The sequence below is a fragment of the Lemur catta genome, chromosome 5, assembly GCF_020740605.2.
Source record: "Lemur catta isolate mLemCat1 chromosome 5, mLemCat1.pri, whole genome shotgun sequence".
Classification (NCBI taxonomy): Eukaryota; Metazoa; Chordata; class Mammalia; order Primates; family Lemuridae; genus Lemur; species Lemur catta.
Window position 1 is genome coordinate 52214916 of NC_059132.1, and position 24106 is coordinate 52239021.

Genomic DNA, 24106 nt, shown 5'->3' on the forward strand with positions numbered 1-24106 from the left:
AAATAAATACCTACTGATTTATTTGAAAAGTGACTCAAAAGACATATGCCAAACTTACTTCTTATACTACTCCTGGTTCTTATCTTTTTTCTACTAGAGTATGATTTTAGGGATTTCTTCTTTTGGTTACTGGTCCAAGATAGTTCGCTGGTACTGGTACTTGAATCTTGACTACTCTCAGAGAAGAGATGTTTCCTGTAATTAAACTTTTACAAACACAGATGAGAAATGAGAACTTTTAAAGGGATGTTAGTGCCACTTATGGACAACTAAACATATTACCACAAAGCTAGACACAGAAGTAACTCCTTCTAGAAAACTGGGCTCTCACATAATAAGAAGACAAAGAAGTAAGGAGGTGAAGAAAAAGAAGAAAAGGATTATTCCACTACTAAATACTCAACCAAGTTGCTATTGTAAAGGATGACAAAATCCTCTTGAACCAAATGTTTGCAACTGAAGAGAGGTTAGAGAACTGTTCAAAAGCTGAGGCACTTTAATATTGTGCCAACATTACAACTTCAAAATACTAAATCAAATGACAAAAGAAAGTATCAAAATATTTTTTGCAAAGACATGCTTCTCTGTACACTTTAGAAGAACTAAAACCAAACAGGGGGGTCATTTCTGTTTAAACCTTAAAGCATTTTGAGATTAAGCCTGGACTATAAAAGGTTAGAGATTTAGGGCAAGTTTAATCTTTCCAGTGGATTATTCAACTATATCTTGATATTTATATGAGTATTTTAAAAATCTTTTTCTGTTTTTCTATTAGTTTTTATAATGCTGAGACAAATAAACGTTTATGTTCAATTTTAATAGGGAGTTTGTTTGGATTTTAACAAAAAAGCACACTCTATTTGAGCTCTATCTCTTGGGCCCTGTCTCCAAACTGCCCTGCCTCTCCAGGGACTGCTAACAATTCATTCTCATCTCAGGCAAGGGAGGATTCTTGTGGATCCAAACACACTAAGTTGTGACAGTATCTAACATTACCTTCTCAGACAGGAAACGCATCACCCAGAGACACACCTCCTGCCTGGAATGACGAAACACAGAATCAACTCCCAACACTCACTAGGGTGACATTGTTTATGACAGCATGACCCATGAGATTTAAGGTGGGTGATGGTTAATTATCTAGTTTTCAAATGAATTCATGTTTTGAAGACGAAATTACTTTTCCTTTAAAATATTTAGCCATTCAACGTTTTATTGAAAAGGTCATTTTTCTTAATTGATAAAAATTGTATTTATTTATGGTGCACAACATGACATTTTGAAATACATATGCATTGTGCAATGGCTAAATCAAGCTAATTAACAGATGTTAATGTTGTTTTGGTAAGTTCACCTAAAATCTCTCTTATCAATTTTCAAGTATACAATACATTGTTATTAACTACAGTCACAATACACAATAGGTCTTTTAAACTTATTCCTATCTAACTTTTTGTGTCCTTTAACCTCTCCCCAATTCGCCACCCCCACTCTCACCCACCCCCTGGTAACCACTGTTCTACTCTCTGCTTTTCTCAGTTTGACGTCCTTAGATTTCACACAGAGGTGAGATCATGCAGTATTTGTCTTTCTGTGCCTGCCTCCTTAACATGATGTCCTCCAGGTTCATCCATATTGTTGCGAATGACAAGATTCCCTTCCTTGTTAAGACTAAATAGTACTCCATTGCACATATATACACCACATCTGCTTTACCCATTTGTCTATCCATAGACACTTAGGTAGATTGAGAAGGTAATTTCTAAAAGGACCTTTGTGAGCCAGTCCTATTTGCATCTTACACTTTCTTTAAGTTAAAGAAATGGTTGGAGGAACCTGCACATTTGTTCCAGTGTTTTCCAGCCCAGTGTATTGTAAAGTAAACGTATCAATGCATTTAATGCATCCTGCATTGGATGTATTAAAGCCATGCAGCAAGGCTTTCCCAGTTTCTCTGGTTTTATATCAAAAGGTGTTGAAAGTTATTTACAGAAACAAAAGTATCTAGAGAGCAGTGGTTCTCAAGTTTGGCTGCACAGCACATTAGAATCACCAGTAGGGGGCTTTAAAAACAAACCCCCATGCCTGGCCATTGTCCTTGTCAATAAAGTCAGATTCTCTGGCAAAGGGACCCAGATCATAGTAGTTGCTCCAGCTCCCCAGGTGATGCCAATCTGAGGCCTGAGTAGCAGCAAGTGAGAACCATTGTTAGGAGGAAGCCAGAATAAGTCTTAACTCATTTGTTTGAAGCTCATGATCTCAATTTTAGAAAAACTGTTCATTGAATATTCATTATAGAGATTTAAAAAAAAAAATACACTGACTACAGGCACAGAGCACTGTGCTTCCCAAGGTGAGAGGCCACCAGTGATGGCACACTGGACAGGTGTCATATGACACACATAGGCACAAAACCATGTCACTGAACAACACTGACTCAGAGGGAAACATTTCAATTCTTTTAAAAGCCTGCTCTATTGAGGATAAGGCTTGGGTGCTAGGTCTTTAACACTTCTACTCACTAATCTTTTTTTAAAAATAAATCAAAAACAAGATTTGGACTCAAAGCCTAATAAAGGTTGTTTTTCTTTTCTTCTTCTTTTAAAGAGTTTTAAGAAGTGCAGAGACATGACCAAGTCTGCATTTTTGGTAGATGTCTCCGGCTGTGAGTTTCAGTGTGGGGTCCATGGGCAGTGCCCATTCTCACCCATGCTGCCACCTTGGTCACAGTAAGAGGGCGTAACCATCTCTCATCTAAGATCAGGGGCTCTTTAGAAAGCTAAATGAGCACTTACTACAGTAGCAAAGGATTGACTGAAGGAGTCTATCTTTCAATATTCCCTTACCTATATGCCATCAAATGAGACTTAACATGAAATGTTATCTCCTGATGAGTTTATTGACTGGGCACATTTCTCTGTCCACCTAACTAGATGATCCCGGGTATGGCAGATTTACCTTTTCGTAGTTTATAGTTAATAAGGCCCACTGTATGCAATGAATTAAAAATGTAAATCAAGTGAAAGTATAGTTCAAGAGGCTAACCTTGTTATTTTCAACTGTATTTATTTTGGGGCTTACCTACTATTTGTTACAAATAATTCTGATTTTCCATTTGAAAGTGAAATGATTCCTTTTCAAATAAGTCTAAGATAAATTTAATTAAGAAAAATATAGAAAGTAAAGAGTAGAGCATTGGCATATTCTGAAGAAGGTATGCAAATAACCAAAATTCGGGAAGTATTGCTTTAAATTTATTATATTACCGACACACTTGTTTCTTGCTTTCTGTCATCCCTGGAAGCAGAATCTGCCCTAAAACACAATACATGAAATTAATGGAACTGGTAAAACCAGCACCCTCTTCTGTCCCTCACTTCACATGCCTAACTTGTCTTTCCTTCCTGTGCCCTCTGTCTGATCATGAACCCACTGCATGGGAAGTACCCCACTCTGCATGCAACTTCTTATTGTGCAACCTATTTCCATACATTCTGTGGCAGACAACATCTGTTTATCTAAAAAAAATAAAAAATAAAAAAAACCTTTGTTGAGCCCGTTGCCTGTCAGGCATACAAAGAAAAAAGCAGCAAAGTGGGATCAGCAAATAACCAGCCCACTGGGCCAGTGCTGAAGAGCTGTGTTTCCAAAGCCTAGATCTACCTTAGAATCCCCTGAGGTGCTGTAAACAAAAGCTCTTGCTGTGATGCGTGATGCTCAGCATCTTCCATAGACCTGTCGGCCATTTGTACATCTTCTTTGGAGAAATGTCTATTCAAGTCTTTTGCCCAGTTTTAATTGCTCTGATTTTTTTTACTATTGATTTATAGGAGTTACTCATATATTTTAATGTTAATTTCTTATCAGATATATGGTCTGCTAGTATAAAACACACAAAAGATAACAAGTGTTGGTGAGGATGTGAAACAATTGGAACCCTGTACACTGTTGGTGGAATGTAAAATAGTGTAGCTGCTATGGAAAACAGTTTGATGGGTCCTCAAAAAAAATTAAAAATAGAGCTACGGTATGATCCAGCAATCCCACTCCTGAGTATACATCCAAAGGAAATGAAATCAGTATGTGGAAGAGACATCTGCACTCCCATGTTCATTGCAGCGTCATTCACAACAACCGGGATATAGAATCAACCTAAGTGTCCACCAACAGATGAATGGATAAATAAACGTGGCATAAGAAAACAATGGATACTATTCAGCCATGAGAAAGAAAGAAATCCAACAATGTGTGACAACACGGATGAACCTGGAGGACATTATGTTAAGTGAGACAAGCCACTCACAAATGGACAAATACTTCATGATCCCACTTATACAGGTATCTAAAACAGTCAAACTGACAGAAACAGTAGATTGGCAGTTGCCAGAGGCTGGGGAGAAGGGGAAATGAGGAGTTGTTCTACAAGTGTAAAGTGTCAGTTATACAAACAAGATGAGTAAGTTCTAGAGATCTGCTGTACAACATCTGCCTATAGTTAACAATACTGTATCGTGCACTTAAAAGGGGTTAAGAGGATAGATGTCATATTAAGTGCTCTTACCACAATAAAAATGGACAAAAGAAAAAAGCTAATACACCATTTCCAGGCAGCCACTGATCTGTCTCTATAGTTTCAGGAATTTTCTAGACTTCCATATTCTATCCATACTGTAGAATTTTATGCAAATGGAATCATACAGTATGTACTCTTTCTGTCTGGCTTCTTTTACTGGGAATAGTTATTTCGAGATTCATTCATGTTACGTATTTCAACAGTTTATTCCTTTTCATTTCTGTGTAGTATTCCATTGTGTGTATATACTGAAATTTGCTTATCCATTCATCTACTGATGGACATTTGGGTTATTTCCAGTTTGGAGCTATCACAAAGAAAGTGGGTATAAACATTCACGTACATCCCTTTGTGTGGACTAATGTTGTCACTTCTCCTGTGTAAATACCTAGAATTGGAATACTGGGTTAGGATGGGTACACGTTTAACATTTTTTTTTTTTTTTGAGGCAGAGTCTCACTCTGTTGCCCACGTTAGAGTGCCGTGGCGTCAGCCTAGCTCATAGCAACCTCAAACTCCTGGGCTCAAGCGATCCACCTGCCTCAGCCTCCCAAGTAGCTGGGACTATAGGCATGTGCCACTATGCCCAGCTAATTTTTTCTACATATATTTTTAGCTGTCCATATAATTTCTATTTTTAGTAGAGACGGGGTCTCGCTCTTGCTCAGGCTGGTCTCGAACTCCTGAGCTCAAACAATCTGCCCGCCTCAGCCTCCCAGAGTGCTAGGATTACAGGCGTGAGCCATCACGCCCAGCCCACGTTTAACATTTTAAGAAACTACCAGCAGTATGTAAGAGTTCCAGGTGTTTCACATTTCCACCATTTGTACTAACTTGGTACAGTCTGTCTTCCCAATTTTAGCCTTTCTAATAGATCTGTAGTACAACCATTCTAGTTTTAATTTACATTTCCCTGATAACTAATGATGCTGGGCAACTTTTCATGTGCTTATCTGCCGTCTGTGTATCATCCTTGGTAAAGAAGCTGCTTGAATCTTCTGCCAGTATTTTTATTGGGTTGTATTTTTATTATTGAATTTTGTGAGTCTGTAACATAATTCAGAAATGAACCCTTTATCACAGCAATCCCCAACCTTTTTGGCACCAGGGACCAGTTTCATGGAAGACAATTTTTCCAAGGACAGGGTTGGGGAGTGCGGAAGCAGAGCTCAGGTGATGATGCAATGGCGAGCAGCCGTAAATACAGATGAAGCTTGCTCGTTTGCCACTGCTCACCCTTCACTGCTTCTTTGTTGTTAGTGTCATGTCTAAATTTAAAGCATAACTCAGTGGTCCCCAGCCTTTTTGGCACCAGGGAGTGGTTTCGTGGAAGACAATTTTTCCATTGATGGGAGGAGGCGGGAGACGGAGCTCTGCAGCTGGGTTCCTAACAGGAGGCCACAGCTTTATCAAATATATGTTTTATAAATTTTTTCTGCAAGGGTGTGGTTTGTTCTGTTCTTCCCCTAAACACTGGTTTTCAAGCAGCGTAAGGTTTTTTTTATTTTAATGAAGTCTAAGATTTATCAATTTATTCTTTTACTGTGTTTTGGGTGTTATATTTCAGAAATCTTTGCCTACACCAAGGTCATAAAGATATTTTTTCTTATGTTTTCTTGCAAATAGGTTTTACATTTAGGTCTATAATCCATTTTTAGTTAATTTCTTACAAGATGGAAAGTAAAGATCAAAGGTCATTTATTTTTTCTTATATATGGATATTTAATTGTTCTAGCACCATTTATTGAAAAACATATCCTTTCTTCACAGAATTGTCTTTGCATTTTTGTCATAGACTAGCTGTCCGTATATATGTAGGTCCTATTTCTGGATTTCCTAGTCTGTTTTGTTTATTGATCTTTATGCAAATACCACACTCTCTTGATTAATGTAGCTTTATAGTACATCTTAAAAGTAGCATTTAAGCCCTTCCACTTTGTGTTTCCTGTTGAAATTTATCTGGGCTATTGTAGGTCCTTTAAATTTCCACATGACATTTCAAAAAAGCTTGCCAATATCTTTAAAGAAAAAAAAAAAAACCTACTGGGATTTGAATCAGGGACTGTACTGAATCCTTAGGTCAATTTGGGAAGAACTGGCATCTTAACATTGAGTCTTCCATCTCATGAGCACATATCTGTCTCCACATATTTAGGTCTTCCTTAATTTCTTTAGTTTTCAGTGTAGGGGGCGTTGGGGAGGTCTTACAAATCATTTGTCCAATTATTCCCTAAGTATGTCGTATCTTAATACTATTTTAAATGCTATTGCTTTTCATTTCAATTTCTGATTAACATATAGAAAGAAAATTAATTTTTGGTTATTGACCTTGTGTCCTTCAATTTCAAATTCAGTGTTTTGCTGCAGGAAAAAAAGTTGCCAAAGAGACCCCTAGAGGTATAATGGCAGAGGCCAGTAGGCTAGGAGAGTTTGCCAACTGTCAAATTATTCTACAGAAGACTTCACGCAATGCTCTCTCCTTGTGTGTGTGTTGGGGGTGGGGCGGGTACCCAGACATAGGAAAGGGGAAAACCTAGATGGTCAACTTGTGGTACTCACGTTAACAATCATCTACATAGTTTATTAGTTTTGAAAACCACTTACCTAGATTTGCCACTTAATTTAGGAGACTGAATTTTAACTGATGGTTCTTGTAAATCGGAAGAATGCTCATGTTTTGAAGTAACTTCTAGTGACAAAAATTAAAAACAAAGAATGTTAAGCATTTCAAGTAAACATTTAAACATACCACTCAAATCTTATTTATGGTAGGTAATGTATCTGACATTGTTGTGTATCATCCAGTTTCAGTTTTTCAGATGGACTCTCAGCTGTATTTGTTTGCTACAGAAAAATAAAAACTTATATTATGGCACCTTTGAAGCTTCTCTTTGGAAGTCTTGGAACTACTTTACACCTCATAAGGATGGACTACCCATTGAACACTAAGATATCATGCCCCTTAGACATTGACAACTGAATTTATTGGCACCAAATGACTGTGAACTAGCTGGATGAGAAGCCTCAAGCTCCTCGATGTTAAGTAATGTGCCCAAGTTCCTACAGTAAGTGTAAACCAGGTCTGACTGCAAATATTAGGCTCCTTTCCCTACATCTCAGTCTCCAGATCCCAAATGAGTCACGCATTCATTCCCTGGGAAAGTGAGTTGCATGAAAGGAGAGAATAAACAAACACAGCAGGCAAAAACAATCCCCAAGAGGAGATGGTCAAAAAATTGACAGATGGGTGGCCAGCAGAAAATGGTCCACAAACCAGGAGAGGTGCTTCCACCTGTCAGCATCCTAGTGGACACTGATCGGAACTCTGAGCCCAGCTCCTTGTACTCACAGGCGGTGCAGACTGCTCATTCAAGGGGAGAGTTATCAGGCAACAGTCATCTCCAGCACTCATGATCTCCTCCAGGTCAGTAGATTCTTCTAGCGGCTCTATACACATTAAGAACAGAACATTTAAAATAATAATAACCATGCCCACACTGACACACTTGCCATCACTATTCACAGAACGCTAACCTCTGGCACCTTGCTGTCCCTTGGAAAGAGCTGGTAATGAGGGCCTGCCTCAAACCTCAAATCAGAAATCTGAAAGCACTTGGGAAAACATCCTTGGGGTGAACTCTAGTGCAGAGCCACTTTGTGGGCCAGCAAGACCCTCCCTTTCCCCATCTCCTGCCTCCCCATCCAGGTTTCCCTTTGTCCCTTCCAGCTGACCCACAAGAGAGACTTTATCAAGCATGGAAACTGATTCAAGGCTACCAGCCGCTCTTCCTTCTCCAGAGGCACAATCAGACACTTATTCCTCTTACATGAACACTTAGATGAACACACGTTTCCAGTGCCCTGTTCCAAGTGAGGTTTCAGCACTGCTTAGGAAGGGAATTCACAGTCAGAATTTTGTTATTTCCCAATGTACCTGTCTCTCTTCCATGGCTATTAGGAATCTCAGTGTCTTCTTTCTCAGACTTACTAAAAAGTTCTGAGGAGGTTTTCACCTGGCCAGGGACCATCTGAAATGAAAGCCAAAAGTCACATGACTTTTAAAAGCAGTAATCTTTAAAAAGAAACATTTTTTTAACGAAAACGTAAAGCTTAGAACATAGCACATTGATAAATCAGAAGTTAGTCTTCAGTTTGTCTTCTCTTGAAGGATCATTTTACTGTTTTTGGCTTCTCTCCACACCGCCTTCCTCCAGGACCAGCTCTGGCCAACCACTGCCCAACCTCTGCCTAACAGGGGCCTCACATTCCAGGAACTGCAGCTTCACCACATGCAAACCTCAAGTCTCCTCCCGCAAAAACATTTTATTCATTTTGTGAAACATGGAAAGACATAAGATTTTGATGTTTTCTGAAGGCAAACCTATCATGTCAGGGAAATTCATATGTAAAGTGGTGGAGGAGGTTTTTAAGTGATTGATTCTCCTTTAGTTCTCATCCTCACCCATGAAATGGTCTTTTCCTTAAAAGATATTTCATTAAAATAAGGTGAGTTTTGGGAAACTATATTTGCAGAGCACTTTATGACACTTAAACACCTTCATATAAAACACAGACCAAAAGAAAGCTGGCCCAAGACTTCCTCCCTCAGGAAGAAGAGGTCCTCTGAAGTCTTAACTCCCTAGTGGCCATTACCATAGTATTTTTTGTCTTCTTGTCACAAATTTCATTGCCCTGCCTGCCAGCTGTGATACAGAAAGGTTTCTTATTCTTATGAATAAATAAGAAATATTATAGTCAGAGAGTGGGCAACTGCAGCAATCTAGAGATGGGCAGGCCATTTCTACAAGGTAAGACCCGTAGGTAGAATGTTGGCAAAACTCCCCAAGAAACCCTGTTCTCAATGGCTTCCTCTAGGTTCCAGAGGAGCTGAGAGAGAAGGTAGCTCCAACAGGCCCACAGTAAGTACCCTCAGAACACCAGGAAGAATAGGGTGAGAAGGTGATGTTATCCCAGAAAACCTTTCAGCTGTTCACAATAAATGAAATAAAGCGTGACAAGGCACAAAGAGGCTTTGTGCCCTACATTATTAAGGCAATAACACATGAAAGGGAAGAACTGGGACTGGAATCCAGAACCCTCCACTCTTTTTACATGCCACTCAAAAGACTAGGTCTTCTGCTTGATCAAATATTCCCATTTAAACCCAATGAGGAAATTGAAGAGATGTGAAACATATTAAAACATTTTCAGGTAATCAAAAAGAATAAAACCTGCCATCTGTTTGTCTTCTCCTAAAGCTTGCGTGGAAGGTTGTGATATGTTGAATTGCAAATCAAAATGGATTTCTCTTTTCATCACTGCTTTTTTGCTAATAATAACAGGCTTCTTCAGGTAAATGATAAAAATCTTCATCTTCTCAGTTTCTAATGAAATATATCAATGCACATCAACATACTGAAAAGTTCTATTTTAAAGTTTTATAACTTTAAGTAACTGAACTGAGATATTTGTCAACTGTCCAGATTTTTCTGTGATAAGTTGAAATCATATTAAGTGAAATTACTTTGAAATTCTATTTATTAAATGCACGTGTGTGTTTATACATACTAACAAGATATGATTAAATGGTTGACCTTGCAAAAAATAGGAAGTACCTTACCTTAGCAAAGAAATGGAGATAATTTTGTCTTCTGCAATTCAGTCGGCTTTTCTAAGAACACTTTGTTTACAAAAAGCTATCAACTGCAACAGGTATTTTATTTCCAAACATACTAAGCACAATAGTCATTCTTTTTCTCTCTCTCAAATCCTTATTTCTAAAATTCAAAATAAATTCACTGTTCCCAATATGCAAAATGGAGTAATCCATTGCCATTTCAATAATCTCTGCTTGAAGAGAAGAAATGGAAGCACCTTACAGAAGGCCGTGTCTCAGACAACAGCCTCCTTGAGTGCTCCTACCAGGTCACCAGCCCTTTCCTGACAAATAGTAATTAGGTTTAGAAGAGGAAATAGCTTAAACCAAATTAATAAAGAGCAATAAAGAATCAGCTACAGTCAAGTACAAGGTAAACTGGAAGCAGCAGAAGAGCAAAGGCAATAAAGTCCATGAAATGACAGGCAAAGCTAATGGCCACAAATTGATAGAACAGAAAGAGGAAAAGAGCGAAGCATACACAGGTGCGATCCATGCCGTCTAGTACAGCAGAGAACTTGAACATGGCTAGTACCAATTGGGATGCCCTGTGAGCATAACACAGGTTCATGTCGTCAGATTGCGAAGACTCAGTACAAAAACAAAAATGTAAAATACCTCATTAAAAATTTTTATATTGGCCATATGTTAAAATAATACTTTTGATCTACTGGGTTAAATAAAATGTTATTAAAATTATTTTTTATTGAATATGATTACTGGAAAATTTTAAATTAAGTTGGTGGCTCATATTTTATTTCTATAGGACAGCATGAGTCTAGAGTAAAGCTCAGCGATCTCCCCAAAATGCTGACTTTACTCAATATTTACTCATCACTGCAGGGAGGGGGCCAAGTCTATTAAACCTTGCAACAAAAGTAATTTTGTTAATAAAAATACCTGAAAAAGTAACTAGCTAGTTGGGCTGTAAGGATCAGTGCAAACATGTAAGGGTCAGAAGAAACACCCTGAGGGCTACAGCAAACTTCCCGCATACTACATTGCCAACTCTAAAGCCGCGAGGGCTACCATGCAAAAGTCTTGTTTGTAGAATTTACTAGACATAGAAGCCGTACCACTTACTTCCTCCAGCTACTGCGACACATTTTTTCAATTATAAGGTCTCCCAGAAGTGTGATATATTAATGAAATATAGAATATGAACTTTAGCAAGTTGGTTTCTGAAAACCACCATAGTAGCAAAGTTTACAGTTAAGAGACTTAAAATAGGAAGAGTAATAGTTAGAAGTACCCTAGTCAGAAAACTCATGCAAGTACTTATAAAATATTTATATTTACTCTAAATAACTACCATAGACATTTTATATATCCTGAATTACATAATAGTAACAAATAATGACTACATATATTAAGAAACTATAAAGGTCATAAAGCAAACCCTACTTGATCTGAACCAAATGATAGATAACGATACTGTAATAGCTGGAGACTTTAACATCCCACTGACAGTACAGGACAGATCCTCCAAACAGAAAATAAACAAAGAAATAATGGACTTAAATAGAATGCTAGAACAAATGGGCCTGACTGACATCTACAGGACATTCTACCCAAAATCCACTGAATATACATTCTTCTCATCAGCTCATGGGACATTCTCTAAGATTGACCATATCCTAGGACATAAAGCATGTCTTAAAAAATTTAAAAAAATAGAAATTATAGCATGCATCTTCTCAGATCACAGCAGAATAAAGATAGAAATTAACCCTGACAGAAATTCTCATTCCTACCCAAAGTCATGCAAGTCAAACAACCTTCTCCTGAACGATTATTTTATAAATGAAGAAATCAAGACAGAAATCAAAAGATTCTTTGAATTAAATGAAAAAGGAGACACAACTTATCAAAATCTGTGGGACACACAGCTAAAGCAGTTCTGAGAGGAAAATTCATTTCCATAAATGCTTATATCAAAAAGACATAAAACTTACAAATAGACAACCTAATGAATAGACTCAAAGAGCTGGAGAAAGAACAGACTGATCTCAAACCCAGCAGAAGGCGAGAAATTATGAAGATCAAATAAGAACTAAACGAAAAGGCCAACAAAAAAACCATAAGGGAAATTAATAAAACAAAAAGTTGGTTCTTTGAAAAGATAAACAAAATAGACACACCTCTGGCTAGACTAACCAAGAGCAGAAAAGAAAAATCTCTAATAACCTCCATCAGGAATATGAAAGGAGAAATCACAACTGATGCCACAGAAATACATGATATCATCTATGAATTCTACAAAAATCTTTATGAACGCAAACTGGAAAATGTGGAGGAAATGGGCAAGTTTTTAGAAACACATAGCCTTCCCAGGGTCAACCAGGAAGAAACAGAATTCCTGAATAGACCAATAGCAAGCACTGAAATCGGGAAATCCATACCATGCTCGTGGATTGGAAAAATCAACATTGTTGAAATGTCTATACTACCCAAAGTGATCTATAGATTCAATGAAATTCCTATCAAATTACCAACATCACTTTTCACAGATTTAGAAAAAATAATTATACACTTTGTATGGAATCAGAGAAGACCCCGTATAGCAAAACCAATTTTAAGCAATAAAAACAAAATGGGAGGTATTGGTTTGCCAGACTTCAAACTATACTACAAAGCTGTGGTTCTTAAAACTGCCTGGTATTGGCACAAGGGCAGGGACACAGACCAGTGGAACAGAACAGAAAACCCAAATATAAAACCATCCTCATATAGCCATCTAATCTTTGACAAAATAGACAAAAACATACTCTGGGGACAAGAATCCCTATTCAATAAACGGTGCTGGGAAAACTGGATAGCCACATGTAGAAGACTGAAACAGGACCCACAGATTTCACCTCTCACAAAAATCAACTCACGGTGGATAACAGATTTAAACCTTAAATGGGAAATGATTAGAATTCTAGAAGAAAATGTAGGAAAGACTCTCACAGACATTGGTCTAGGCAAAGAATTTATGAAGAAAACCCCTAAGGCAATCACAGCAACAACAAAAATAAATGAATGGGACCTGATTAAATTAAAAAGCTTCTGCACAGCCAAAGAAACAGTCACGAAAATAAACAGCCTACAGAATGGGAAAAAATTTTCACATACTACACATCAGATAAAAGACTGATAAGAAGAATCTATTTAGAACTCAGGAAAATCAGCAAGAAAAAAATCAAACAATCCTATCAAAAACTGGGCAAATGACATGAATAGAAATTTTTCAAAAGAAGATATAAGAATGGCTAAAAAACGTATGAAAAAATGCTCAACATCCCTAATCATCAGGGAAATGCAAATCAAAACCACAATGAGATACCACTTAACTCCGGTGAGAATGGCCTTTATCAAAAAATCTCAAAACAACACATGTTGGCGTGGATGCGGACAGACAGAACACTCATACACTGCTGGTGGGAATGCAAACTAGTGCAACCCCTGTGGAAAGCATTATGGAGATACCTTAAACAGATTCAAGCAGACCTACCATTCGATCCAGCAATCCCATTGTTGGGCACATACCCAGAAGAACAAAAGTCATTCTATAACAAAGAACCCAAATGTTTACAGCACCACAATTCACAATCGCAAAGATGTGGAAACAACCCAAGTGCCCATCAATCCACGAATGGATTAGTAAACTGTGGTATATGTATACCATGGAGTACTACTCAGCTATAAGAAATAACGGTGATACAATATCTCTTTGGTTCTCCTGGAGAGAGTTGGAACCCATTGTATTAAGTGAAGTATCCAAAGAATGGAAAAACAAGCATCACATGTACTCACCAGAAAACTGGTTTCCCTGATCATCACCTAAATGCACATTGGGGAAGGATACCAATTGGATATCAGACTGAGACCGGGAGTGGGGGGCGGAGATGTATGCCTACATGATGAGTGCGTTGCGCACCGTCTGGGGAATGGGGAATGGTCATGCTTGAAGGTGCTGACTCGGGGAGGTGGGGGGGGAGGGGATAGAGGTATGACTACATGGTGAATGCCAGGAGCACTGTCTGGAGAATGGACACGCCTGAGGCTCTGACTCAGGGGGATGGGCAGGACATGGACAATGTATATAACCTGAGCTTTTGTAGCCCCATGAAGAGCTGAAATAAAAAAAAAAAGAAAGAAAGAAAGAAAAAAAAAAATCGAAACAGCAATAAAAAACCTTCCCAAAAAGAAAAGCCCTGGTCCAGATGGGTTCACACCCGAATTTTACCACACCTATAAAGAAGAACTGGTGCCCATCCCACATAAACTATTCTCCAATATCGAGAACGATGGAATTCTCCCCAACACATTTTACCAAGCCAACATAACATTGATACCAAAACCAGGAACCGATGCAAAAAAAAAAAAAAAACTACAGACCAATATCTTTTATGAATATAGATGCAAAAATTCTCAATAAAATCCTACCAAATCGAATCCAAGTGCTTATCAAAAAAATAATCCATCACAACCAAGTGGGCTTCATCCCAGAGATGCACGGATGGTTTAACATATGCATATCTATAAATGTAATCCACCACATAAATGGAAGCAAAAATAAAGACCATATGATCCTCTCAATAGATGCAGAAAAAGCATTTGACAAAATTCAACACCCTTTTATGATAAGAATGCTTAACAAAATAGGCATAGATGGGACCTACCTAAAAATGATACAAGCCATATATGACAAACCCACAGCCAACATCATACTGAATGGGGAAAAACTGAAACCATTCCCACTCAGAACTGGAACGAGACCAGGCTGCCCACTATCCCCATTATTTTTCAACATAGTATTGGAAGTCCTTGCGAGAGCTATCAGGCAAGAGAGCAGAATCAAGGAAGTCCAAATAGGGAAAGAAGAGCTCAAACTCTCACTCTTTGCTGATGATACGATGTTATATCTGGAAAACCCCAAGGATTCAACCAACAGACTCCTGGAATTGATCAATGAATTCAGTAAAGTCTCACGTTACAAAATCAATACACACAAATCAGAGGCATTCACATATGCCAATAACAGTTAATCAGAGAACCAAATTAAGGACTCAATACCCTTCAAAATAACAACAAAGAAAACAAAATACCTAGGAATATATTTAACTAAAGAGGTAAAGGACCTCTACAGGGAGAACTATGAAACACTGAGGAAGGAAATTGCAGAGCATGTAAATAGGTGGAAAACCATACCATGCTCGTGGATCGGAAGAATCAACATTGTTAAAATGTCTATACTACCCAAAGTGATCTACAGATTCAATGCAATCCCTATTAAATTACCAACATCATTTTTCACAGATACAGAAAAAATAATTTTATGCTTTGTATGGAACCAGAGAAGACCCCGTTTAGCAAAAGCAATTTTAAGCAATAAAAACAATATGGGAGGTATTAATTTGCCAGACTTCAAACTATACTACAAGGCTGTGGTTCTTAAAACTGCTTGGTATTGGCACAAGTGTAGGGACACAGACCAGTGGAACAGAACAGAAAATCCAAATATAAAACCATCCTCATACAGCCATCTAATCTTTGACAAAGAAGACAAACACATACTCTGGGGACAAGAATCCTTATTCAATAAATGCTGCTGGGCAAATTGGACAGCCACATGTAGAAGACTGAAACCGGACCCACAGCTTTCACCTCTCACAAAAATCAAATCACGGAGCATAATAACAGACTTAACTCTTAGGTGTGAAATGATTAGAATTTTAGAAGAGAATGTAGGAAAGACTCTTACAGACATTGGCCTAGGCAAAGAATTTATGAGGAAGACCCCCTAAGGCAATCACAGCAACAAAAATAAATGGGACCTGATCAAATTAAAAAGCTTCTGCACAGCCAAAGAAACAGTCACAAGAATAAACAGACAACCTACAGAAAGGGAAAAAATTTTCGCATACTACACATCAGATAAAGGACTGATAACAAGAATCTATTTAGAACTCAGGAAAATCAGTAAAAAAAAATCAAACAACCCTATCAAAAACTGGGCAAACGACATGAATAGAAATTTTTCAAAAGAAGATATGAGAATGGCTAACAAACACATGAAAAAATGCTCAACATCTCTAATCATCAGGGAAATGCAAATCAAAACCACAATGAGATATCACTTAATTCCAGTGAGAATGGCCTTTATCAAAAAGTCCCAAAACAACACATGTTGGCGTGAATGTGGATGCAGAGACACAGCTCATACACTGCCGGTGGGACTGCAAACTAGTGCAACCCTAGTGGAAAGCAATATGGAGATACCTTAAACAGATTCAAGTAGACCTACCATTTGATCCAGCAATCCCATTATTGGGCATCTACCCAAAAGAACAAAAGTCATTCTATAGAAAAGACACCTGCACCCGAATGTTTATAGCAGCACAATTCACAACTGCCAAGATGTGGAAAGAACCCAAATGCCCATCAATTCATGAATGGATTAGTAAAATGTGGTATACGTACACCATGGAGTATTACTCAGCTATCAGAAATAATGGTGATACAGAATCTCTTTTGTTCTCCTGGAGAGAGTTGGAACCCATTCTATTAAGTGAAGTATCCCAAGAATGGAAAAATAAGCACCACATGTACTCACCAGCAAATCAGTTTCCCTGATCATCACCTAAGTGCACATTTGGGAATAACACCAATTGGGTATCCGACAGAGGTGGGGGGTGGGGGGAGGGGATGGGTGTATACCTACATGATGAGTGTGATGTGCACTGTCTGGGGAATGGACACGCTTGAAGCTCAGACTCTGGGGAATGGGGGGACATGGGCAATATATGTTAACCTGAACTTTTGTACCCTCATAATAAGCTGGAAAAAAAATAAATAATAAATTTAAAAAAAATAAAAAAGAAGCCTTGAACGATACCAGGATCTTACATTAAAGCCACCGATAATCTGAAAAAATAAAATCTGATAAAAAAAAAAATCTAAAGCACCTGTGTGTATACACTGCAGTTCTGCTACACACTGCCATTGATTGATTGATTGAGACGGGTTTCAGCATGTTGCCCTGGCTGGATTCGATCCCCCCACCTCAGCCTCTACAGTAGCTAGGACTACAGGCACCTGCCACTGACTTCACTTACACACTGCTTTTTGGCTACAGATGTATAAGTGATTGTCTTTTTCAAATTAGTGAAATGCTTTAAAACTGGATTGTTCACCAACAAGAAGGGTATTCTTATGTAGACTCTAAGGAAGTTTTTGACCCGTAACCAAAAGAGAATCACAAATACTAAGAAAGATTCTGCCAATTAGCTCTACTATGTCAACATGATCAGCCACTTATAAATTTGGGGCAGCAATTGGGTCTCCCTATATTACTAAATCAACATCAAAGGCCCATTCCATGTCACAATACCATGAAAGAGTGTTAAGAGGAAAGAGGCAGAAGTAGAGCAGTGTCAGTAAGAATACAAAGCAGAGTCAGACAGACCTATGTCAAGTCCTGACTCACAATGGGTTTACATTCATCTTTAAGGCTTAAGTTTCCTCATTTATAAAATGCTGATATCTACCTGACAAGTTTGGTGTGAGGATTAAATGAGACAACACATACAAAGCACAGTGCCCATAACATTATTAGCATTCAACACTATTTTTTTTCTGCAGCTTCAAATCTCTAAATCTTTCAGTTTCTGTAGTTTCCATAAAACTAGAAACCAAAAGACAATTCTTTAGTCCCAAACAAATATTAGTTTTCATTTTCAGTAATTTTACATTAAAGTAAATGAGGGGAACTACTGGTCTAAAACATGGCAGTTAGCTTCATCAGCCACTGCTTTAGGATGCTGTGATGTTTACTTACTATACACAATCCTACAAAAGAAAAATTTTTGTCTCCAAAAAGCTGAGTGCAAATAAAATATTTTATTTCATTTTAGCAAGTCATTTCTTCATTTGTTTGGTCCTAATACATCTGTCTCCTCATAATCAAAATTTGCCTCATAAAACTATATACCACCACCAGAGAATCACCAGTAAAATCCTTTTTGGATATAAGGAGACACTAATTTCTGTTTTGTTACATCGCCACGTTTGTAGCAAATAATTGTGAAAGAAAATGACTATGTCTAATGATTCCTCCCCTGTTACTATTTTACATTTAAAACTGCATCAGCTATTTAACTGAACTTTGGGTTATGGAGAACAGCATCATACAATACAAACCTAGCATACAGAGTATGAAAGAAAACCTTATCCTTCTAGTAACTGAAGGCTAAAAGTTGTAATATGATTTCACATCAGGTAATCTGCACCTTTAATGAGAAAGAATTTCCTTTACTGTTTTTGAAACACATAAAATTTCAAACAAAAAAATTTTATGGGATCAAATAAAAACTCAATCGTTTCAGCCAATACAAAAAAGTTTAAAACATGCACATGTAATATACATCAGAAATTGCTTTCCTAAGTTTTGGACTTAAGGAATCACAAAGCTGGTGACTAACACAGATGACTACCTTCTGTCGACCTTGTCTCCACTTCAAACTATACCCTCTTTAATTCTCTTCTAGTTCAAACTTTTCCAGTTTTTCTTCAGCCTTCTTAAATGACTGTCTTGACAGCAACTACAAGAAAAAAAAAAAACACCATCACCACCTTCAAAACCTTTTGGTCAATGGCCAAGTGAGTTCGCACAGCCTATAAAACTGCTTTGCAGTGGTAAATTATAGTGTACTGTGAAAAATACAAAGTGCCATCATTACACATCACCTTATTTTTCACGTATTCATATTCACTCTCTTCCTCTCAAAGTTAAATTCCCAGACGCAAGTAGGCAAGAAGATTTCAGGACTAGCAGTAAGGGCACAGCCACCTGGAAAACGGGGACTCTAATTCAAGCAGATCATTTAAACAAGGTCAATTTAACACACCACCACAAATCCAAAAAGGTCAAGGAAGGCCACCATTCACAATGTTGTCATGTGCAGTAACAATTAAAGAAAATAAAGTCACAGGTGTTGGTTAGCAGACTCTTTGCGGAAAGTGAAAGAGGAAAAGAGTTAAGGGAAAAATAAGTTTCCCAAGAAAATAAAGTTGGTGTTGAAAAATAAAAAGGAGAGAGAAGATTCGGGTTACCGGAGAAAATTGCTTCAAGAAATTAGTACTACCCCTGAGCCCCCAGCAAAACTGTCATTAAATCTCTCTGTCTGGTGCCGAGTGCTGCATTAACCATGCGATCCCCTCCCGCCCTCCCGCCCAAGTTCTGCGTCAAAATGAATTTCAGGTGAGTCTGGGGGCCGAGTGGACAGTTTCCCGCTTGGCGGTAACTGCAACCGCGGCGTGCGAAACTCCGCCGGCCACAGCGCGCCAGCCCACAGAGGCGCTCCTGGGCAGGTGCCACCTACGGCGGCCCCCCGTCCCGGACAGGGACACGTCCCCTCCACGTGACCAGGGCAGGTCCACTAGCCCAGGCGAGAGGCCGCCCCGCTCTGAGCGCCGCGGCCGCCTTCACTCAGCGTCTGGGACTCGGGGCCGGACGGCCGGGGGAGGGGCGGGGTCGCGACCCTCCCGCGTCCCGGGCCCCACAGCCGCCAGCGCCGCCGCACAGCGACCGCCACCCGCGAGGCCAAGGCTGCCTGTGACCGAGCCCGGCGCGCCGCCAGCCCCGCGGGCACGACCGACCGGAGGTCCGTGCGCAGCAGCAGCGCCCGGCCGGGCTCCGGGCCCTCTCGCTCACCTCACGGTGCGCCGCCTCCTGCCGGTGCGCGCCGGGGAGCGTCCAGGGCGGTCCCGCCCGCTACCGCAGCGCCGCCGCCGTGTGCTCCCCTCCGAGTGCTGCCGCTTCAGCCGCCCGAGGGGCGGCCACGTCTTCATCTCTGCAGCCCGCCAAGGCCGCCACGGCCGCCGCCGACGCCTACTCTTCCCTGTCGGCGCAGCGGCGTCTGCGCCGTGGAGCCTCCACGCTAGTCCTACAGGCCGCCACGGCGCCTCAGCCGCCCCCTAAGTCACCTGACCCAGCGGCCTCCAAGCCCCCAACCCCCCGCCCTCCTCTGTGCGCCTGCGCGCCGCCTGACGTCGCCTGCGCCCCCCCTGACACCGCCTGCGCGCCCCCGTGACGCCGCCTGCGCGCCCTGACACCGCCTGCGCGCCCGTGACACTCCCTGCGGCCCCCCCTCCGTGACGCCGCCTGCGCGCCCCTGACGCCCCCTGTTCCCCCGTGACGCCGCCTGCGCGCCCCCCCGTGACGCCGCCTGCGCCCCCCGTGACGCCGCCTGCGTGCCCCCTTGCGCCGCCTGCACCCCCGTGACGTCGCCTGTGCACCCCCTGACGCCGCCTGCTGCCCCGTGACGCCGCCTGCGCGCCCCCTGACGCCGCCTGCGCCCCCGTGACGCCGCCTGCGCGCCCCCTGGCGCCGCCTGCGCCCCCGGGACGCCGCCTGCGCGCCCGTGACGTCCCCTGCGCGCCCCCTGACGCCGCCTGCGCCCCCCGTGACGCCGCCTGCGCCCCCCGTGACGCCGCCTGCGCCCCCGTGACGCCGCCTGCGCCCCCGTGACGCCGCCTGCGTGCCCCCTGACACCGCCTGCGTGCCCCCGTGACGCCGCCTGCGCCCCCCGTGACGCCGCCTGCGCGCCCCCTGACGCCGCCTGCGCCCCCGTGACGCCGCCTGCGTGCCCCCTGACACCGCCTGCGTGCCCCCGTGACGCCGCCTGCGCCCCCGTGACGCCGCCTGCGCCCCCCGTGACGCCGCCTGCGCGCCCCGCCTCACACCGCCTGCGCCCCCGTGACGCCGCCTGCGCGCCCCGCCTCACACCGCCTGCGCGCCCCCTGACGCCCCCTGGCGCCGCCTGCGCCCCCGTGACGCCGCCTGCGCGCCCCCTGGCGCCGCCTGCGCCCCCGTGTCGCCGCCTGCGCGCTGCCTGCGCCCCCCGTGACGCCGCCTGCGCCCCCGTGACGCCGCCTGCGCCCCCCCTGACGCCGCCTGCGCCTCCCGTGACGCCGCCTGCGCCCCCCTGACGCCGCCTGCGCGCCCCCTGGGTTTTCGGCGACAGCGAAGGAGAGTCCGGGCTGCAGCCGAGCCCCTAGCCGGCGGGCGGCCGCACCGCCGCCCTTAACTGCGAGTCTCCGGTAAGGTGCGTGTCTTGCGAATACTGACTCCCAGTCCGTGCCTCGCTTGTTTCTCCCTTCTCTTAATACTTTCTTTTCCAGGGAAAAGTTTTTGATATTAGCAAAGACATACCAATGTTTTCTTTCGTAGATTTTACTTCGGTGGTGTTATCTGAAAAGTCATTGCCAAACCCAAGGTTACCTAGATGTGCATTCTCTCCTGTGCTGTTTTATAGAAGTTTTACGTTTTGTGTTTTAATTGAGGTCTGAGAAGTTGAGCCGTGAAAGTGGAGAGTAGAATGATGTTTACCCGAGGGGTGTTGGGGCGGGGTGTGGGCCTCAGGTACCCAGTTGCACACAGAAGGACTAGGTTGTGAAATCTGTTGCACAGCAGGGCGACTGTAGTCAATAATAACGTATTGTAGATTTCAAAATAGCTAAGATAGTAACTTCAGATGTGTCACCACAAAAACGATAGGTGATTGGGCCGATGAATGTGTTAACAACCTTGGTTCAATTATTCCGCACTGTATACATGTATCAGAACATGACAGTTTACCCCATAGATGTATACTATTAGGGTTTGTCAAGTAAAAATAACATGAGTTATAAAATTAGGTCTAAGATTCACTTTCAGTTAATTTTTGAGGAGCAAGGACTGTCTCGATTCTTTCTTTTGCTTTTCCTTTTTTGGCATATAGATATGCAGGAGTTCCACCATCATTTTTGAAAAGGCTGTCCTTCCTCCGTTAAACTGCCTTTGCCTTTTTCGAAAAGGTCAATTGACTATGTTTCTGTGCTTTTATTTCTGGTTTCTCTGTTCTGTTCGGTTGATCAATTTGCAAGTCCTTCAACTTTGTTCCTCCCCTCTGATATTGTTGGCTACTATGGGTCTTTTACCTTTTCCGTATAAACTTTAGAATGAGTTTGTCACTTTCAAGTTGTCAAAATAACTTGCTGATGTTTTGAATGGAATTGTTTTGAATTTATGGATCAAGTAAGAGAATTATCATCTTAACATTTAGTCCTCTTATCTATGAACATGAAAAAATCTCTTCGTTTATTTAGATTTTGATTCCTTTCAACGGTTTTGTAGTTTTCCTCATATAGAGGAAGACTTTGTTGGTTCTTTGGGATTTTTCTACATAGAAAATTGAGTTATCTGTAAGCAAAGAGCATTTTATTTCTTCTTTCCCAACCTATATATCTTTTATTTCTTTTTCTTAAGGCATTTAGCTAGAAGGGGCTTCAGTTCCCCACTTCAAGCCACCACTTTGAAATCCCTCGAAAAATCAACCACAGCAACCACTTATAAATGAAAAAAATAACTCTGATGAAGTAAAATTTCCTTCCTTTTGATTTATGTCTGTGGATAGAAGGCCAACGCTGTCAGGTGAGCCCTTGTTATTTAATTAACATAAGCCATACTCACAGTCCATGGGGTGGAGACAATGGCAACAAAAAGCCTGTCTTCAAGGCCGTGCTTTACAAGAGCCATTTAGGATTCAAACTGATTTTAGACAGGCAAAATAGGATGCCATTTCCACTCTCTGGAAATGAAAAATGCAAATCCAAAATGTTAACCTAGTGCACAGTGAAGAACAAAATCATACTATAATTACATTCATCTTAGTTCTGTGATTATGTGCATGAACATGAAGAAAGACAAACATCAAGGAGAAATCAATGGAGAATGGAATTGTGCGTATAGGGGGTAGTTGTTAACATTTCCTTATGCCAATTTATACTTTTAAATGCAAGCATGTATTTCTGTGATAAAAGTAGAAAATCTAGAAAGGCATTTTAAAAAGTATCTTTGCAAAAGCTAAAAGTTCTTACAATTAAAAAGGAAGTCATGAAGCTCATGTCACACAGTGTTACCCGCTGGCATTTATACCAGAATTTGCCATTACAAATTAGACATTAGTTGCTTTTAAAACTGCTTGAATTATGCAGCCATGCAAACTGAAATATAAAAATATGAAATGTTTCCATCATTTAATATCTATCATTAAACCGAAAAAGCAAGATGTTTTAAAGTCTCTGGGGGAAACTTTAAGTGAAAACGGGAAGAGGGTAACACTGGGAAATGCTTATATCTGTTCTCTTTAACATTTTACAGAGCACACACCCTGTGCCGGTCACATAAGCTGCTGCAGGAGGCTCCTGTGTCGGGGGTCCCCATTCTTCACCCTCCACAGATGCATCCCCTTCTCCACGTGGAGACTCCTCAGTTCCTTCCATTGAAGAGACAGCGCTGCTTCTCTGGACCCTTGACTCTGAGTCAGGCCATGTGACTTGTTCTGGTCAATGGGATGCCTGCTGATGTGACACCTGAGGAGGCTCAGGACAGACTTGTGTTTTTCTGTGCCACTGCTGTGAGCGTGTGCCTGGGCTCTGGCTGAGGGATGAGGTGTGAGGTGAATCATCCCAGATGGGGCCATCCTGGACCATCCAACAGCAGCTTCTCTGGACAGGTAAGAGACCCCAGTGAGAGGAGAGCATTGCTGAGCCAGAGTGTGGACGTGCAGGCCTGTGAGCTCATTGTTTCGGGCCAGGGGAGTTGGATGGGAGGGTTGGGGGGGTGTGGTTGTCCCAAAGCATCATCATGACAGGAGAGGACAAACGGGTACAGCTGCCCATAGTTTCTACCAACCATTTGTCAGTAACATTTCTATGTTATAATAGTTGTAGCAAATTAGATATCAGTAGATTTAACATACTTGTAGAATTTCTGTATTTCTTTATAAAAAATACCTTTGAGATGTAATTCACCTGTTTAAATTGTACAGTTGAATGACTTTTTTGTG

At 41.3% G+C, this 24106-nt stretch overlaps 3 protein-coding genes across 45 annotated transcripts in view; 1 reads left to right on the top strand and 2 right to left on the bottom strand.

Moving 5' to 3' along the window:
* Positions 1 to 74, bottom strand: part of LOC123638275 (putative ankyrin repeat domain-containing protein 19) — a 77340-nt gene extending 77266 nt beyond the window's left edge. For 15 of the 19 annotated variants that reach the window (XM_045551775.1, XM_045551785.1, XM_045551787.1 and 12 more), the window contains exon 1: positions 59 to 74. The gene's annotated coding sequence lies outside the window, so the exon portion shown is untranslated. The remainder of the gene's footprint in view (positions 1 to 58) is intronic. The other 4 variants (XM_045551794.1, XM_045551792.1, XM_045551793.1 and 1 more) reach the window with 1 other exon arrangement.
* Positions 75 to 119: 45 nt separating this feature from the next.
* LOC123638276 (synaptonemal complex protein 2-like) lies at positions 120 to 10291 on the bottom strand. The gene is made up of 5 exons (XM_045551795.1): positions 9809 to 10291; positions 8508 to 8601; positions 7923 to 8020; positions 7178 to 7262; positions 120 to 206 (listed from the first exon to the last, which is right to left on the bottom strand). Exons 1-4 carry the CDS (start codon positions 9944 to 9946, stop codon positions 7191 to 7193), a joined length of 402 nt encoding a protein of 133 aa, XP_045407751.1. The 5' UTR covers positions 9947 to 10291; the 3' UTR covers positions 120 to 206; positions 7178 to 7190.
* A 10875-nt stretch (positions 10292 to 21166) lies between these two features.
* Positions 21167 to 24106, top strand: part of LOC123638277 (cyclin-dependent kinase 16-like) — a 61017-nt gene continuing 58077 nt past the window's right edge. For 6 of the 25 annotated variants that reach the window (XR_006735280.1, XR_006735285.1, XR_006735287.1 and 3 more), the window contains exons 1-3: positions 21177 to 21322; positions 22525 to 22689; positions 23419 to 23773. Coding sequence is in view for 5 of the 25 variants with exons in the window: in XM_045551799.1 (XP_045407755.1) it covers positions 23705 to 23773 (69 nt within the window). In the remaining 20 variants the exon portion in view is untranslated. Of the gene's footprint in view, positions 21323 to 22524; positions 22690 to 23418; positions 23774 to 24106 lie in introns of all 25 variants that reach the window. The other 19 variants (XR_006735269.1, XR_006735278.1, XM_045551796.1 and 16 more) reach the window with 10 other exon arrangements.